The sequence below is a fragment of the Portunus trituberculatus genome, chromosome 39 (genome assembly GCF_017591435.1).
Source record: "Portunus trituberculatus isolate SZX2019 chromosome 39, ASM1759143v1, whole genome shotgun sequence".
In the NCBI taxonomy this organism is placed as follows: domain Eukaryota; kingdom Metazoa; phylum Arthropoda; class Malacostraca; order Decapoda; family Portunidae; genus Portunus; species Portunus trituberculatus.
In genome coordinates this window covers 15,524,795-15,543,794 of record NC_059293.1, presented here as the reverse complement: position 1 = coordinate 15,543,794, position 19,000 = coordinate 15,524,795, and the positions used below count along the sequence as shown (strand labels likewise).

The following is a 19,000-nucleotide window of genomic DNA, read 5'->3' as shown; positions in this document are numbered from 1 at the left end:
ATTAACCCCTTCACTACTGGGACACATTTTTACCTTGAGATTTGTGTATGATTAGACCATTTTACTGACATTAGGAAGGGTTTATGGAGGTCAGAAGATTAATGGCCACAGTCTTCACTATTTTAATCCTCACATAAGTTTCTGAAGCTCTATAAAATCACCAAATAGTAAGCAGAATGAATATGGAAACATGTCATGGTACTCAAGGGGTTAAGGTTGATATAGAAATTTAGAAGGATCTCTTATTTTGATGAGATATTCATTTTTAAAGCCTCACCTCCGAGCTGTTTGATTCCACCCATTGCTTGATGTATGTTACTTTACATGATAGAATAACACATAACAGTTTTTCTTTTCCTTCTTTTTATGTAAGATAGGAAATGTGCAACCAAAATGATTAAACAAAACCCCACTTAGATGCCAGTCCCTGAGCAGGTCCAAGAGAGTTACCCAAAAAGATTGGAATAAACATCTTCAAACCTCCTTTTTAAATGAGTTCAGGTCATAGAGATAGAGATTTAAGATAGGCAGTTATGCATTGTGTTGTCATAAAAGATCCCCAACTCAAAATGTTCTCCATGTTGCTGTGCTGACAGGAAGGAGAGAACAATGACAAATTCAACAGTCATCCACGGGACCGTTCTGCCCTGCCAGCCTACCTGGTGACACACAATCACTGGTTCTACTCCCTTGACCTGTTTGCTGCCCTGCTCCTGCTCTCCCTTGCCACCATTGAGCAGCCTGCAGTCTTCCATGTCGGTCTTCTATAGTATTTCATCAGTATCTGTCCTTATTTGATGTTCATGATTACTCCTTGTTTTTTTTTTTTTTTTCTTTTACTGGCATAAATCTTTGCAAAAAATCATATGAAACTGGAGGGGTTGTGGGTTATTTCTTGCATATTTCTGACCTTACTTATAGTTACATAGTGTGAATTTGTTGTCTCATTTCCTCGTCACTCATTGTTTTAATCCACTTCATTTATTTCACATTATTTGATAGTGTAAAAAGTGGTAAAGTGAAGGTAGTGTCTTGCCTCCATACAGGGAGTCCCAGTGGGGGTTCATGCCTCTATAGAGCTCTTTGGTCTCTTCCTAGTCGGCATCTCCATTGTGATGCACTTACGTTGGCTGGGACCACGCACTTACCTCACTCACAAGCGCTCTGCCGTCAAGGTGTGTGTGTGTGTGTGTGTGTTTGCATTTATTCATCTATTTTTATTTACTCAGGATTGGCTTAAACTCATTACGGATAGATTTCAGTATTGAATTATCATATCCTCCAGATTTGTGTGTGTTGTTTGCTCAGATCATATCCTTTGTTGTTTTGTTTGGAGAAATGTATGGTATGTCTTTATTTAGGATGTGCTGTGCTTTTTTCTTTTAAGAATTTCTAAATATTTCTTTCATTATTATTATTTTTTTTATCATTTTATTTTGTTTTATTTACTTATTTATTTATTCTCTAATTTTTGCTTGCAATTGCTAAAGGGCTAAGATAAAAGCCTTCATAAATTATTGTCCATTGTAGAGTAAAAAAGAAGAGCAATTTGTCAGGAAAACCAACTAACTTTAGGGGTTGTTATGATATTACTCTCTTAGAATATGTAGCTACACTATCCATCTATGTAGCAAGACTTGACAAAGCATCTCACACACACACACACACACACACACACACACACACACACACACACACACACACACACACACACACACACACACCGTAGTGTAGTGGTTAGCACGCTTGACTCACACTCGAGAGGGTCCAGGTTCGAGTCCTGGAGGCGGCGAGGCAAATGGGCAAGCCTCTTAATGTGTGGCCTCTGTTCACCTAGCAGTAAATAGGTATGGGATGTAACTCGAGGGGTTGTGGCCTCGCTTTCCTGGTGTGTTGTGTGTTGTGTCTCAGTCCTACCTGAAGATCGGTCTATGAGCTCTGAGCTTGCTCCGTAATGGGGAAGACTGGCTGAGTGACCAGCAGACGACCAAGATGAATTACACACACACACACACACACACACACACGGCCCAGTAGCTCAGTGGTTAGAGCGCTGGCTTCACAAGCCAGATGACTGGGGTTTGATTCCCCGGCCGGGTGGAGATATTTGGGTGTCTCTCCTTTCACGTGTAGCCCCTGTTCACCTAGCAGTGAGTAGGTACGGGATGTAAATCGAGGAGTTGTGACCTTGTTGTCCCGGTGTGTGGTGTGTGCCTGGTCTCAGGCCTATCCGAAGATCAGAAATAATGAGCTCTGAGCTCGTTCCGAAGGGTAACGTCTGGCTGTCTTGTCAGAGACTGCAGCAGATCAAACAATGAATCACACACACACACACACACACACACACACACACACACACACACACACACACACACACACACACACACACACACACACACACACACTCAAAGTTTTAGCACAAGCGCCCAGTGGTGGAGAGGGCCAGTCTTAGAATATCACTTATGTTACATATTTCCTGCAGCTGGTGACATGGATTGTGATGCTCATTGATGCTGTGGTAGTGATCAGCAGGAATAAGACCCATTTCCGCGTGACTCGAGCCCTGCGTCCAATCTTCATGGTAGACAACAGATACTTGGGAGGAGTGCGCAGGTTTGTTGTGTCTTCCCAGTCCCACAGTGTATCATGTCATCCTATCGCTTTTGTTTTACACCCATTTTTTGTTTCTTTAATGATTTGTCCTATTTTTTTGTCATTTGCTTTTATTTTATGTAATGGGAAGACTGGTCAAGGGCAACAGGAAGAGTTAATAAAAAGGTCCACTTAGTTGCTGGTCCCCATGCTGCCTTTGATGGGTTATACCTATACAACTATTTTTTTTAGAGAATGTTTCAAATGTGAGGCCTCTTGTATGCCAGTGTTATCTCCAGCACTCATTACTGTAACTTTATTTCTTTTACCGTGTTTTGGGTTGCTTGTTTTTGTATACAGTAATGTTTCTTGTTGTAGCTAAGGTGCTTTTGTAATTTTTTTTTTTCTCTGCTGTAGTTAATGCTTTTTTTTTTTTTTTTCCTTTTGCATTCTTGTATTATTATTATTATTATGTAGCATATTCTTACTATTGTCATATCATGCTTGTCATTTAACTGTACTGCTAGCTTGCTTTGTCACTCTGTATATAGTAAATGTTTTCTGTGTTTGTAATTTCTCTGCTGTAGTTAATGCTTTGCAATGGTTTTATAATGTACTACTTGCTTTATTTGAATATAGATGCTTAATTACACCAATACCTTTTCCCTGAATATGTCCTGGTGAAAAGAGGGTTGTGTAATATGCCCATGCATTTTATATGCTGCCATGTGTGGTATCTATCTTTGCTGCATTTGTACTTAATGTTCTATTTTTCCCATTTACAAGGTTTCTGCGGCAGATCCTACAGTCAGTGCCACCCATAATGGAGATAATGGTCATCCTGTTTTTCATCCTGCTTATCTTTGCCACCCTTGGGTTCTACCTCTTCAGCCCCAACCAGAAGGATCCGTACTTTTCCACCTTTGGCCAGGGCTTTGTTTCCCTCTACGTCCTCCTCACCACTGCAAAGTAAGCTCCCACTTTACTGCACAGTGAAACCTATATCTTAGTTAGATCTCACTGATTTCTTTATTTATTTAATTTTTCTTTCAGCTATCCCGATGTGATGATGCCAGCTTATGCTCAGAGCAAATGGAGTGCTGCATTCTTCATAGCCTTCCTGAGTGTTAGCCTGTATTTCATCATGAACCTGGTAAGAGAGTGAAAGCCCTCCACCATTACTACTCTCATCACTGTTGACATTCATGGCCTCACTGCTCTTGTAAATCTGTTGAAAGCTTAATTAATATGGTTTTCTAAATGTGTGGCCACAGACTAGGATGTAAAATAATGTGGGTTTTTCTGACAAACCTATCTGTATAAAGAATCCTCCTGATAATGTTTTAGCATAATACTTATCTTGTACCACTCTACTTTAGGTCTTCATATTTGCTTACAGTGAATCTTAATCAGTTCAGTTGACAATGCAATCAATTATAACCATCATACTGTAGTAGCAGAGGTCACTCAAATGAGACATTAGCAACACTGCAATGACAAAGTATGTGTTGTACATTATAACACTCCCCAAACTTTTCATTTGACTTCATTACAAGCAATTTTACTTACATTTAAGTAAGAAATTAATTATTCTCATTATTATTGCATTACCCATCAACACAACATACAGAATTACAACATATCTTGCCTCACCTCCTACTCTACTGAGTGAGAGTGCTGAGGGTGTCTTGATAGGCCACATTACCCAGGATTTAAATCACCGGGAACAGATGACTGAAGGGATTCAGTGGTGGCTGTCTTGCTGTCTGGGTGTCCTGCACATTTCTCAGCTGATAAAATTGTCAGGTCTTATCTGATCACATTATCATCATGTTGCTACTCAGTCAGAAGAAATGAATTATTTGCCCATTACAACAAAGATTAAAGCTAATAAACAGTTTAATTATGGCTCAAAGTTGGCTGTTACCACTGACGTTTATTGGAGAGGAAAGGAGGTGTGAACATTATTAAGGGCTGTGAAGATTCAATATTTACCTTTATACTTATTTTGAGGAAGTTTTCTGCCACCTGACTTCATCCTCCACCATGAGTTATTGTGTGCAGTATTGCCATCACTCATGCTACATCATGGCCAGAATTATTCAGCCATGTTGCCATGAAAGCCTTCCATAGCTGATCTTTAGAAGTGAAGTTAGCATCAAGTAGCTTTTAAACCTCGAGGCTATTCATAAGGTTCACCCTAATGCTATTTCACAGCTTGCCAGCTTTACCCACCACTGTATGTCACTAGTGCCCTTTCTCCATCTATTGAGTGCTAAGGGGAGGGGAATTTTGTTTGTAAGATGTTGATACATATTGTGTTTCATTAATTTTGGCCTATATGACTTTTCTTTAGTTAGACCATGTCTATAAGTGTTCTTGAAAGGTATGTGTTATCTCTTAGTTATATCTTTATATAAATATTCCATGATCCCATGCACAGTCTGTGTAACTTATAGCCATTCTTTGCTTCAGGCATTTTTGAACATCAGTTGCAATATTTTGAGCTGAGCAAGTTACCAATACCTTTTTGTGGATTTTTTTATTTATAAGTTGGCCATACATCTCAAATGTGACCCTCTTATCCTAGTAATGTAATTATTGCATATTTTCCTACAAATAGTACATTGCTGCTATTTGTTACCATGCCTTCCACTTCTCATGTGATACAACACCTGAAAACAAAGCTTAAAATCCAAATTCACTGTGAAGGAGCATCACATCACTGTCAGGCTAGATTTATAGAATATTTTGGCTTAAGAATAGGAGACTGTAAGAGACTCCTAAGCTTCTGAGACTAGATTAATAATCTCTTGTATGGATCTCTCTCTCTCTCTCTCTCTCTCTCTCTCTCTCTCTCTCTCTCTCTCTCTCTCTCTCTCTCTCTCTCTCTCTCTCTCTCTCTCTCTCTCTCTCTCTCTCTCTCTCTCTCTCTCTCACAATGGTAGTGCACAGCAAGTTGAAATGTGGTATCTCTTCCACAGCAGTGTCTCCACTATCACCATCTTAATACTAGTTGAAGGTGCATTGTCACACATCAATACAAGCCTTCAAGCAACCAAGACACATCTCAGATTCATCTGAGAACTAAGCAGACTTCCAACCCCAAGGTGCCACCAGCCATTGCTTCTTTCTGGGTTGCTTCTGGCACTGCCACTCTAACTTGCTCTATGCCACTACTCATTTTTGCTTACCACTATTTCCTCCAGCCTTCCACTCTCACTTTGAAGCCTTCACCTGCCCACCTGTGCTTTATCCAGGCAAAACACAGTTATTCAACAATTTACAATAAAATAAGTAGAATAAATAGATAAATGAAAATATAAAAATGAAAAAAAACAATTGTGTAATGAGTCATCGTTTTTCCCGTTTGACATTACCATGCATTATTTACAAGGATCTTTGCAGTCTTTGTTACTTTTAGCATCTTACAATGGTTTCAGTACCCTGCAAACATGTTTTTATGTTAAAGAAGAATGTTAAAGGAGGTTTTTGACTGTCCTTTTTTAGTGTCCATCCAGAATTTTGTGTTATCTAGACATTTCATAACTCATATTGGTCAAATGAGTGCAATTTTGCTGTACTCTGTATTGTCAGGTATATTCTGATGCACCGATATTAGACATCAGCATCCAAGTATACAAAACAATCATCAAGAGGAAAGAGATCTATAAGATTTCTTATATGATTCAATTTTTAGCTCATGATAGCTACTCTTATGAGGATTCACTTTTGGCATTATATTTTTCCATAGAAGTGATATATACAGAAAGCTTGGAAATCTGCAAAATAATTAGCTACCTATCAGTCTTTATCCAATTCCTAGTCCAGCTACAAGTATCTTAAGTCCGTGAGGGGATGGCCACTGCAGAAGTCTCCGTTTATTTCTGGCCTTGCATTCTTCCCTTGCATGTTCTGATCTCATTTTCTTTCCTTCACAACCTCTCATACACTAGCACTGTCATTACCTCATTCTCATGTGTGCAGTAACCACCACCACAGTCACCATCACTGTTCTCAGACTCAGGATCCAACGTTTTCACCATCACCAGTATTATTCACTCCCCATAATCCATTGAAACCAAGAGACAATGCTGTAAATTTACCTGACAACCACCACCACCACCCACCACAGATGCTTGCTGTGGTGTTTGTTGTGTTCAGTGACATAGAGAAGGAGAAGTTCCGCAAGTTGTTAGTGCACAAGCGCAGGGCATGTCAGTATGCATTCCGCCTCCTGGTCACCTGCTCCCGGCCTTCCCACATCAGCTTCAAACACTTCCGGGGCCTCCTTAAGTTCTTCAGGCCGGGCACAGGTGTGTAGCACTCTTGCCAACTTGGGATGAAGCAGCAGCAACAGTCCTTTGTGATTAGGATACCTTATGTCACTCTTCCTCCTCTTTACTGTACATACATCTCATCATGTAACTAAGGCCCATATTCTGAAATGCTTTGCTCTCTCACTATCACTATTTTCCAAAGGCTCTAGTTTAATATAGTGGTGTTTTGAAGAGTATTTTTATGGTTCTGGTGATGGATTGGCAAGATTTATGGTATATCATAAGCAGGAACTCTCTTGAAAACCTTGCTGGTTTTCTCTGTGGCATTGCAAAATTGTTGTGGTGAGAGAGCAAGGAGTTTTTTGAATATGGGTGTAAGATGTAAGTATTTGTGATAAGTTGATCTCAGACATGAAGCAGATTCTGACATAATTTTTTTTCATCATGCTAGCCACTCGTTTGTTTTCATTTGGCAGGTGACAAAGACACATTCCTCATCTTCAAAGCTCTGAACCGCTCTGAGACTGGAATGCTTAGCCTCAATGAGTTCTACAGCATTTATGACATGTGTGGGTACAAGTGGAGGACCAAGGAACCACCTCTCCCATGGTTCAATGCATTGCCAGGCCCCATCCGTGGCTGCTGCTACCTCATTCGACGACTGGTTACATGGAAGTGGTTTGATTATTTTATCTGTGAGTAACTGGAGGCTATTTATTTATGTTCCTTACTGCAGTGCTAGAGATAAATGATAAGCACGTTACTTTCATGAACAGCTGACACTGCTTTACGGCATTCCCTCTCCACCTTCCAGACTGTATCATCATCCTCAACGCTATGGTGCTCATCACACACACCATTATGCTGTCTACTGCCAACATCTCCATCACCCACGACCTGCATGTCACCTGGGACCAGATCATGGTGGTGTCCAGTAAGTTCTTCTCTGCTCCTCCTTCCCCCCCTTCTCTCTCTCTCTCTCTCTCTCTCTCTCTCTCTCTCTCTCTCTCTCTCTCTCTCTCTCTCTCTCTCTCTCTCTCTCTCTCTCTCTCTCTCTCTGATAAAATAAAAACTTAAAAGATTCACTTGCTATCTCTGATATCTACTTTTATATCAATATTCTCCCACTACTACAACTATTCATTACCAGTACTACTACCACTGATACAATAATAAATGTCCTTACCTATACCACTGTCACTTGTATTGCTTGTATTGCCACTACAGTATATGCGGTGGAGGCGTTACTCAAGATAATTGGACTGGGGCCATGGAAATACTTCCATTCTGGCTGGAATGTGTGGGATTTCATCATCACTGTGCTGGCCATAGTGGGCATTATAGCTGAGCAGTTCTCTGACTCTTTCTTCTACATTGTCATCTTAAGACCTTTGAGGTGAGGAGCTGGTCTTTATTTGTGCATCTTGTAAATTCAGGTAGTGCTTCCTTGAGGGAGGGAAGAACTGTAATGGTAGCATAATGATGTTTTATTTATGTACATACTGAATACAGGCAACCCCCGCTTAACGAACGGGTTACGTTCCTAAAAAAAAGTTCGTTAACAACCCGTGTGACTCAAACTAGAGCCTTTTAAAAATAGTGGTTATGTGGCCACTATTTTCAAAGGCTCCAGAAACGACAAGCATTTCGCTGTTGATAACGGAGAAATCACGTTACTCTCTCTCTTGAACCTTCAAACTACCCTTAGAAACCCGTATAACTGAAACTAGAGCCTTTTAAATATAGAGGTTATGTGGCCACTATTTTCAAAGTCCACAGAGATAACGAGCTTTGTTATTAAGAGTGTTTTTGCTGTTGATAACGTAGAAATCATGTTAATCTGTCTTTTGAACCTTCAAACTACCATTAGAAACTCGTTTGACTGAAATTAGAGCCTTTTCAAAATAGAGGTGATGTGGCCATTATTTCAAAAGGCCACAAAGATAACTAGCTTGGTTAATAAGAGTGTTTTTGCTTTGCTGTTGATAACGTAGAAATCATATTAATCTGTCACTAGAACCAATAAACTACCCTTAACAACCCGTATGACTCAAACTAGAGCCTTTTGAAAATAGAGGTGATGCGGCCATTATTTCAATTATTTCAAAAGGCCACAGAGATAACGAGCATGGTTATTAAGAGTGTTTTTGCTATTGATAATGTAGAAATCATGTTAATCTGTCTCTTGAACCATCAAACTACCCTTAGAAACCCGTGTGACTGAAACTAGAGCCTTTTAAATATAGAGATGATGTGGCCACTATTTTCAAAGGCTCCAGAAACGACAAGCATGGTTATTAAGAGTGTTTTCGCTTTTGATAACGGAGAAATCATGTTAATCTGTCTCTTGAACCTTCAAACTACCCTAAGAAATCCGTGTGACTGAAATTAGAGCCTTTTAAATATAGAGATGATGTAGATATTATTTTCAAAGGCCACAGAGATGACAAGCTTGGTTATTAAGAGTATTCTCACTGTTGATAATGTAGAAATCATATTAATCTGTCACTAGAACCATCAAACTACCCTTAACAACCCGTGTGACTCAAACTAGAGCCTTTTAAAAATAGTGCTTATGTGGCCATTATTTTCAAAGGCTCCAGAAACGACAAGCATTGTTATTAAGAGTGTTTTCGCTGTTGATAACGGAGAAATCACGTTACTCTCTCTCTTGAACCTTCAAACTACCCTTAGAAACCCGTGTAACTGAAACTAGAGCCTTTTAAATATAGAGGTTATGTGGCCACTATTTTCAAAGTCCACAGAGATAACGAGCTTTGTTATTAAGAGTGTTTTTGCTATTGATAACGGAGAAATCACGTTACTCTCTCTCTTGACCCTTCAAACTACCTTTAGAAACCCGTGTAACTGAAACTAGAGCCTTTTAAATATAGAGGTTATGTGGCCACTATTTTCAAAGGCCACAGAGATAACGAGCTTGGTTATTAAGAGTGTTTTTGCTGTTGATAACGTAGAAATCATGTTAATCTGTCTTTTGAACCTTCAAACTACCATTAGAAACTCGTTTGACTGAAATTAGAGCCTTTTTAAAATAGAGGTGATGTGGCCATTATTTCAAAAGGCCACAAAGATAACTAGCTTGGTTAATAAGAGTGTTTTTGCTGTTGATAACGTAGAAATCATGTTAATCTGTCACTAGAACCATTAAACTACCCTTAACAACCCGTATGACTCAAACTAGAGCCTTTTGAAAATAGAGGTGATGCGGTATTATTTCAATTATTTCAAAAGGCCACATAGATAACGAGCTTGGTTATTAAGAGTGTTTTTGCTATTGATAATGTAGAAATCATGTTAATCTGTCTCTTGAACCATCAAACTACCCTTAGAAACCCGTGTGACTGAAACTAGAGCCTTTTAAATATAGAGATGATGTGGCCAATATTTTCAAAGGCTCCAGAAACGACAAGCATGGTTATTAAGAGTGTTTTCGCTGTTGATAACGGAGAAATCATGTTAATCTGTCTCTTGAACCTTCAAACTACTCTTAGAAACCCGTGTGACTGAAATTAGAGCCTTTTAAATATAGTGATGATAAAGATATTATTTTCAAAGACCACAGAGATGACAAGCTTGGTTATTAAGAGTATTTTCACTGTTGATAAGGTAGAAATCATATTAATATGTCACTAGAATCATTAAACTACCCTTAACAACCCGTGTGACTCAAACTAGAGCCTTTTAAAAATAGTGGTTATGTGGCCACTATTTTCAAAGGCTCAAATAACAACAAGCATGGTTATTAAGAGTGTTTTCGCTGTTGATAACGGAGAAATCACGTTAATCTCTCTCTTGAACCTTCAAACTACCCTTAGTAACCCGTGTAACTGAAACTAGAGCCTTTTAAATATAGAGGTTATGTGGCCACTATTTTCAAAGGCCACAGAGATAACGAGCTTGGTTATTAAGAGTGTTTTGCTGTTGATAACGTAGAAATCATGTTAATCTGTCTTTTGAACCTTCAAACTACCATTAGAAACTCGTTTGACTGAAATTAGAGCCTTTTCAAAATAGAGGTGATGTGGCCATTATTTCAAAAGGCCACAAAGATAACTAGCTTGGTTAATAAGAGTGTTTTGCTGTTGATAACGTAGAAATCATGTTAATCTGTCACTAGAACCAATAAACTACCCTTAACAACCCGTATGACTCAAACTAGAGCCTTTTGAAAATAGAGGTGATGCTGCCATTATTTCAATTATTTCAAAAGGCCACAGAGATAACGAGCATGGTTATTAAGAGTGTTTTTGCTATTGATAATGTAGAAATCATGTTAATCTGTCTCTTGAACCATCAAACTACCATTAGAAACCCGTGTGACTGAAACTAGAGCCTTTTAAATATAGAGATGATGTGGCCACTATTTTCAAAGGCTCCAGAAACGACAAGCATGGTTATTAAGAGTGTTTTCGCTGTTGATAACGGAGAAATCATGTTAATCTGTCTCTTGAACCTTCAAACTACCCTTAGAAACCCGTGTGACTGAAATTAGAGCCTTTTAAATATAGAGATGATGTAGATATTATTTTCAAAGGCCACAGAGATGACAAGCTTGGTTATTAAGAATATTTTCACTGTTGATAATGTAGAAATCATATTAATCTGTCACTAGAACCATCAAACTACCCTTAACAACCCGTGTGACTCAAACTAGAGCCTTTTAAAAATAGTGATGTGGCCACTATTTTCAAAGGCTCCAGAAACGACAAGCATGGTTATTAAGAGTGTTTTGCTGTTGATAACGGAGAAATCACGTTAATCTCTCTTGAACCTTCAAACTACCCTTAGAAACCCGTGTAACTGAAACTAGAGCCTTTTAAATATAGAGGTTATGTGGCCACTATTTTCAAAGGCCACAGAGATAACGAGCTTGGTTATTAAGAGTGTTTTGCTGTTGATAACGTAGAAATCATGTTAATCTGTCTTTTGAACCTTCAAACTACCATTAGAAACCCGTTTGACTGAAATTAGAGCCTTTTAAAATAGAGGTGATGTGGCCATTATTTCAAAGGCCACAAAGATAACTAGCTTGGTTATTAAGAGTGTTTTGCTGTTGATAACGTAGAAATCATGTTAATCTGTCACTAGAACCATTAAACTACCCTTAACAACCCGTATGACTCAAACTAGAGCCTTTTAAAAATAGAGGTGATGTGGCCATTATTTCAATTATTTCAAAGGCCACAGAGATAACGAGCATGGTTATTAAGAGTGTTTTGCTGTTGATAATGTAGAAATCATGTTAATCTGTCTCTTGAACCATCAAACTACCCTTAGAAACCCGTGTGACTGAAACTAGAGCCTTTTAAATATAGAGATGATGTGGCCACTATTTTCAAAGGCTCCAGAAACGACAAGCATGGTTATTAAGAGTGTTTTCGCTGTTGATAACGGAGAAATCATGTTAATCTGTCTCTTGAACCTTCAAACTACCCTTAGAAACCCGTGTGACTGAAATTAGAGCCTTTTAAATATAGAGATGATGATATTATTTTCAAAGGCCACAGAGATGACAAGCTTGGTTATTAAGAGTGTTTTCACTGTTGATAACGTAGAAATCATGTTAATCTGTCACTAGAACCATTAAACTACCCTTAACAACCCGTGTGACTGAAACTAGAGCCTTTTAAAAATAGTGGTTATGTGGCCACTATTTTTATTTCAAAGGCCACAGAGATAACGAGCATGGTTATTAAGAGTGTTTTGCTGTTGATAACGGAGAAATCATGTTAATCTGTCTCTTGAACCTTCAAACTACCCTTAGAAACCCGTGTGACTGAAACTAGAGCCTTTTAAATATAGAGGTGATGTGGCCACTATTTTCAAAGGCCACAGAGATAACAAGCATGGTTATTAAGAGTGTTTTGCTGTTGATAACGTAGAAATCATGTTAATCTGTCTCTTGAACCTTCAAACTACCCTTAGAAACCCGTGTGACTGAAATTAGAGCCTTTTAAATATAGAGGTGATGTGGCCATTATTTTCAAAGGCCACAGAGATAACAAGCTTGGTTATTAAGAGTGTTTTTGCTGTTGATAACGTAGAAATCATGTTAATCTGTCACTCAAAACTACCCTTAGTGTGACTGAAACTTTTTTAAAATAGTGGTTATGTGGCCACTATTTTCAAAGGCTCCAGAAACGACAAGCATGGTTATTAAGAGTGTTTTCGCTGTTGATAACGGAGAAATCATGTTACTCTCTCTCTTGAACCTTCAAACTACCCTTAGAAACCCGTGTGACTGAAACTAGAGCCTTTTAAATATAGAGGTTATGTGGCCACTATTTTCAAAGGCCACAGAGATAACGAGCTTGGTTATTAAGAGTGTTTTGCTGTTGATAACGTAGAAATCATGTTAATCTGTCTTTTGAACCTTCAAACTACCATTAGAAACCCGTTGACTGAAATTAGAGCCTTTTAAAAATAGAGGTGATGTGGCCATTATTTCAAAGGCCACAAAGATAACTAGCTTGGTTATTAAGAGTGTTTTGCTGTTGATAACGTAGAAATCATATTAATCTGTCACTAGAACCATTAAACTACCCTTAACAACCCGTATGACTCAAACTAGAGCCTTTTGAAAATAGAGGTGATGTGGCCATTATTTCAATTATTTCAAAAGGCCACAGAGATAACGAGCATGGTTATTAAGAGTGTTTTGCTATTGATAATGTAGAAATCATGTTAATCTGTCTCTTGAACCATCAAACTACCATTAGAAACCCGTGTGACTGAAACTAGAGCCTTTTAAATATAGAGATGATGTGGCCACTATTTTCAAAGGCTCCAGAAACGACAAGCATGGTTATTAAGAGTGTTTTCGCTGTTGATAACGGAGAAATCATGTTAATCTGTCTCTTGAACCTTCAAACTACCCTAAGAAACCCGTGTGACTGAAATTAGAGCCTTTTAAATATAGAGATGATGTAGATATTATTTTCAAAGGCCACAGAGATGACAAGCTTGGTTATTAAGAGTATTCTCACTGTTGATAATGTAGAAATCATATTAATCTGTCACTAGAACCATCAAACTACCCTTAAGCGAATTTTTGTTAAGCGAACCAATTATAACAAGTTTGACCCCTGACTTGAATTTCCATTGAGAGTAAACAAAGCAAGAGTGCATCATAGTACAGTGAAAGGTTTAATGAAAGTAAAAATTATGAAGTTAAACATTTAGGCAGTTTAATTTAAGTCATTATAATGTACACTAATGTATGTATGTACATAACTTAATAATGTTGATGATCTTAAATTTATGAAGGGAGGGAGAGTGGATCAGGAAATACGCTAGCTGGCAACCTGTGGAATGTAAACAAAGGGCGCATCATTGTACCGCATACAAAACTTATGTACCATGTTTCCACAAGGCTTTCTATTTTATCCATTGCAGAGTCACGAGTTCAGGTGGTTCTTTTAGCTTGCAAGGAAGATATGGTCTCACCAGCCTTCTTAATAGAGTCTGCTGACTTGAAAATAGTAGAGACAGTAGATGGAGTAAAGGCATGGTGGCGAGCAATGCTATTAGTTTTCTCACCTCTCGTGTCTGTGAATAATATCCAGCTTCACTTCGAGAGCAAAAGACTTCCTGGTCTTCGTAGCAATGCTAGGCGACATAGCAGGGCGTTTTGGTGGCATGTTGACCGAGGGAAGACGAGCTGCTGCTGATGCTGTTATTGTTTTGAACTAGGGGGAGCGAGTGGTGGGCATTTTGTCCACGAGGTGCTGGTGTATTCAAAAGGCTGTTGGCTTGTGTGATACGGCGGGGCTTTCAAACTTGGGAAAAATTACCTGGATGAAATTTCGTTAAAGCGAGTTTGATGTTCGTTAAACGAGCAGATGGTAGTAAAAGGAAACGTTCTTTGTAGCGAAATTTTGTTGTGCGAACCTTCATTAAGCGGGGGTTGCCTGTATAGTCTTTTATGCAGATGTGAAATAATGAACAAGGAAAGAGAAGCTACCTTGTGTTGAGATGTAGAGGTGTTAGACTGATACATGTACTGTGAGGTAGCACTGCTATAGGGGTCAAATCCTCCTTTGGAAGTAGGCAGGTAGAATCTCACTCAGTAGTTAAGTATCGTACTGCACTCACTTCCACTGCATTTAGTGCTTTCCCTCAGTCTTCAGCTCTCTAATGCACTGGAAATCTATCAAGTTTTAAGATTTTTAAAGAACATGTCTAAAGATCAGGAGACTGAAGATTAAGGGAAAACCCAAACACAGTGCCAGTGATTGCAAAAAAAATAACCTGTCTGCTGATGACAGGACGATAACTAGCCTGATCCTGAATCTCTAGTACATGTTGTTATATTAAATTGTTATAAGATAAACAGTGACAATCTTTGTGATATAGAAAATGGCTTTATGTCTTCCTACAGATTACTGAGGCTGTTCAGGGTAAGGAAGAGGTACCACGCTGTATTCCAAACACTGGTCATCCTCCTGCCACGCATCTGCTCTGCCATCATCATCATCATCATCACCTACTACTTTTTTGCTGTGGTGGGCATGGAGGTGTTCTCGCAGTATGACATGAAGAACTGTTGTGTGTAAGTACTCCATCACTCTCAGCAGTCAGCCATCCATATTTCCATGCCTCTTTGTCAGTTATTCTAATCTTGCTCTGTTTGAAAATGTTATGCTTGCTTTTAGATTTTTTTTCTTACAGTCATTGTGAAATTCTGTTGTTATATTTCTATAACCTATGGTGTTTGCTGATAACAAAAAATGTGTCACCATTTTTCTCAGAATTATTTTTCAATTTTGCTCTTGATGTATAATTTGTGATCTCAAGTATATGCAGTCATTGAGGGTTAACCATACAAGACTATGACCAAGCCTTATTGACATTCTGCTTCTCCTTTGTCTATTTCCTCACATATTCAGAAAACCAAAACAAGTTGAATAAATCTCAATAAGAGTAATTAGATGATGTATTACACGCTGAACTACTTTCACATCCAGGAACACCACTGTGGAGCAGTTCTATAAGGATGACAACACCACCCTGTATCCTGACTATTATTACCTCAACAACTTTGACAACATCTTCATGGCTGGCGTCACTCTCTTTGAGCTCACTGTTGTCAATAACTGGTTCATCATCATGGAAGGTAATTCTGGTCTTAAACATTCCATATTTTTTAGTCTTATTCCTAATGCCTCCCTTCTCTTTCCATGTTCTTTCTATAAAATGAAATACTGTTCATTAAAGTCTGTGTCTTTATATGCCAGATCTATAATGGAATGTCATAGGTGTGTGACTGATTTGCTTTTTGGAATATATAATGATATTGTGAGGTGAAGCATGATCCTATTTGTGGCTAAACTCTTTCTCAACATCATTGAGAGGTAGTGGGGTAATGTGGCAGTCTTATGTTGTAAGTTACTATAGCATTTGGGATTTTCCTTTTATGACTGCCTTTCCAGCTCTTGGCAGGCCATTGGTAATCATCAGTGGAAGTAGTGGTGTAAATTTTGCCATTTTTAACCTTGCCATCAGGATACGTGGCAGTGACGAGTGATTGGTCAAGGCTGTACTTCATGATATTTTATCTGGTGATGATGGTGGTGATGTCAGTGGTGGTGGCCTTCATCCTGGAGGCCTTCACTTTCCGAATGGAGTACAACCACACAGTGATGGAGGATGCAGATGGAGGTGAGTTTTGGCGTCTCACTCCTCTTTGCTTCCTTGATCACCTCACTGAACCACCAATGCACAATCCCATATGGAGCCCTATGATGCCAGTATTGGTGTTTCAGATGATAACACAATCCGTGTTCGAGTTACTTTGAAGAAGGACGACTTGGAGGCCGTCCGTAACACCATATTTGATCCTCGTGCCCTCCAGCAGCTCACCTCCATCTTTGAGAATAAGGTGAGCACTCAATACCTCCATGTCTCAGAATAAGAAATTTGCAAGCTTAGTTGATACAAAGAGTCTCCCATCCTAATTTAATTATGATGAAAATAAAATCAAATTCTTTAAATCATAACAGCCTGTCAAGAAATTGCCATTGTCTGGGATATGTTCAGTGTGCTGTTGGTGGGTTAGGTTATGATGGTGGTGGCAGCAGTTACTGTACTAAGAAATTATCTTTTTGTTTTGCAGGAGTCTGTGGCTTTTGAGGGTGTGGGACAGCGGACCAAAATTGTGCTGCAGCGGAGGATGTACCGCGATGAAATCCCAGTGTGGATATCCCAAGCAGATCGTGATAGTGAGTACAGCCCTGATCTTCCAGGCTGCAGCCAGTCACCGATCATGAATGGAAGTGAAGCCATCCCCACCACCAGCCCGGTCAGTCACAGCTCACGGCGGGACACTCCACCATCATTCCTTGGCTCCCTCAATCCTAATGGTTCCGTGGAGGGCAGCAGCAGTATACTTAACACATAAGGCATCAATAGTATCTTGAGAATACTGCTAGAAAATACAACTGATCCCACCTGAATACTTTCCTCAAGGGTGTGTATTGTACGTTGTGTTGTGAATGATACTAATTCAAAGTTTGATAAAATTGCTTTACCTGTAATCTTGGAGGACCATTAATCATTGACACTAAGTACAATTTGCTGAATATTCCACTGATATTATTTATATATACTTAATACAGATTTCCTTGTCCATGCACAAAGTATTTCGTGATCTTCCATAATGTCAAAAAGTATAATGTGACTAGGTTTTTTAAGAGCACTGTGATCATTTTGTATTTGCAGGATTCTATCAGATGATTATTATCACATTTTAGGGATAGAATTGCACTTTTCTAGGAGGCTATTGGGAGTCAGAGAACTAAGGTATCTGAACTGAAAAACCTGACTCTAATTTTAAGGAAATTTGGTATTTCTCACTTGCCCGACTTAACTGACTCGGTGAAATGGTGGACTGAAGAGTAGGATTTATTTGATCAATATCAGAGAATATATCTATTTTTAAAACCAGTTGTTGATCTGACTGTTGCCATACTCTCCGTCCTTAGTGATCAGAAGTGGTGTAATGTAGGACACTTTGCTGAATGGGCTTTCATGTGATGTCAGCAGGAGTGTGACTGTTTGACTGTGTGTATGAGTGATGTGTTGCTGAGAACTTTAATACAAATGCTTTTCTATTTGATACTGAGAATTGTAGTTACATTGTTTACTCTCAGATGTTTATATATTTTTGACATTGATGGTGGTTAATTGATTGACTACTCATGCAATGTTAGAAAGTTCCTTAAAGTTGTGATATTTCTTGACCAAAGTTGTATTTTGTTTAAAGAAGATGTACATACTTTCTCATTAGAGTAAAGGCACTGTGTCAGCATGTTGCTGCTCATAGTAATCAGATGTAAAGGCCCACATATTACAAAGAAATATTTTGTACATTAAACTTTAAGGCAAACATGATCAAGGCAGCATCATGCTCATGGTAAAACATGGTAAAGCAGATAGATGAATTTACTCAAGACTTTTATATTAAGTAGGATGGTGATATTCTGATGGAGATGTAGAATTAGGATACATAATCGTCATTGAAATTAGCTATTTATGATCTGTCTGGCTATCTCTACATATACCAGTCTGATCTCCTTATCAAAGGGTTAGCAGGAACCTGGTGTCCAAACACAAAATCACAGATAAGAAGCTCAATTATACTTGTGACAACCATGTTAACGTGAACTGGCTGTTCTTAAATAGAGATGTTTATTGGCTGTGGCTTGTCATGTGCAAAGTCTTAATGTTTAGTATTGAGGATGTGTACAGCTCATTTCTATCAACCAGTTTATAAATAATATCAGGAGCCAGGTGCTCATCATTGGAGAGCATTTTTGTCTACTAATATTCAAATGTTGTTGCACTGAGGTAGTAGATGGGAGGCCAGTAGGAAGTGGTCCCTGCGGCTCACAAATTTTTATTTTGCTTGGAGGAAAGCATCTCAAGTTAAACCGGATCTTTCATGTTTCTTGCAAAAGATTTGTTGATTGTATTGATTCTGTGCATATATATATATATATATATATATATATATATATATATATATATATATATATATATATATATATATATATATATATATATATATATATATATATATATATATATATATATATATATATATATAT

The 19,000-nt window shown here is 38.4% G+C and overlaps 1 protein-coding gene across 2 annotated transcripts in view; it reads left to right on the top strand.

The window, feature by feature from the left end:
* The window catches only part of LOC123515403 (two pore calcium channel protein 1-like), a 21,065-nt gene extending 2,180 nt beyond the window's left edge, over nt 1–18,885 (top strand). The window contains exons 3-16 of one of the 2 annotated variants that reach the window (XM_045273945.1): nt 597–755; nt 1,047–1,175; nt 2,483–2,613; nt 3,379–3,561; nt 3,646–3,745; nt 6,728–6,908; nt 7,349–7,567; nt 7,687–7,806; nt 8,100–8,268; nt 15,274–15,444; nt 15,860–16,008; nt 16,398–16,553; nt 16,658–16,773; nt 17,008–18,885. In XM_045273945.1, the coding sequence (XP_045129880.1) occupies nt 597–755; nt 1,047–1,175; nt 2,483–2,613; nt 3,379–3,561; nt 3,646–3,745; nt 6,728–6,908; nt 7,349–7,567; nt 7,687–7,806; nt 8,100–8,268; nt 15,274–15,444; nt 15,860–16,008; nt 16,398–16,553; nt 16,658–16,773; nt 17,008–17,292 (2,268 nt within the window). In that variant the 3' untranslated portion in view covers nt 17,293–18,885. The remainder of the gene's footprint in view (nt 1–596; nt 756–1,046; nt 1,176–2,482; nt 2,614–3,378; nt 3,562–3,645; nt 3,746–6,727; nt 6,909–7,348; nt 7,568–7,686; nt 7,807–8,099; nt 8,269–15,273; nt 15,445–15,859; nt 16,009–16,397; nt 16,554–16,657; nt 16,774–17,007) is intronic. The other variant, XM_045273946.1, reaches the window with a different exon arrangement.
* Nucleotides 18,886–19,000: the final 115 nt, after the last annotated feature.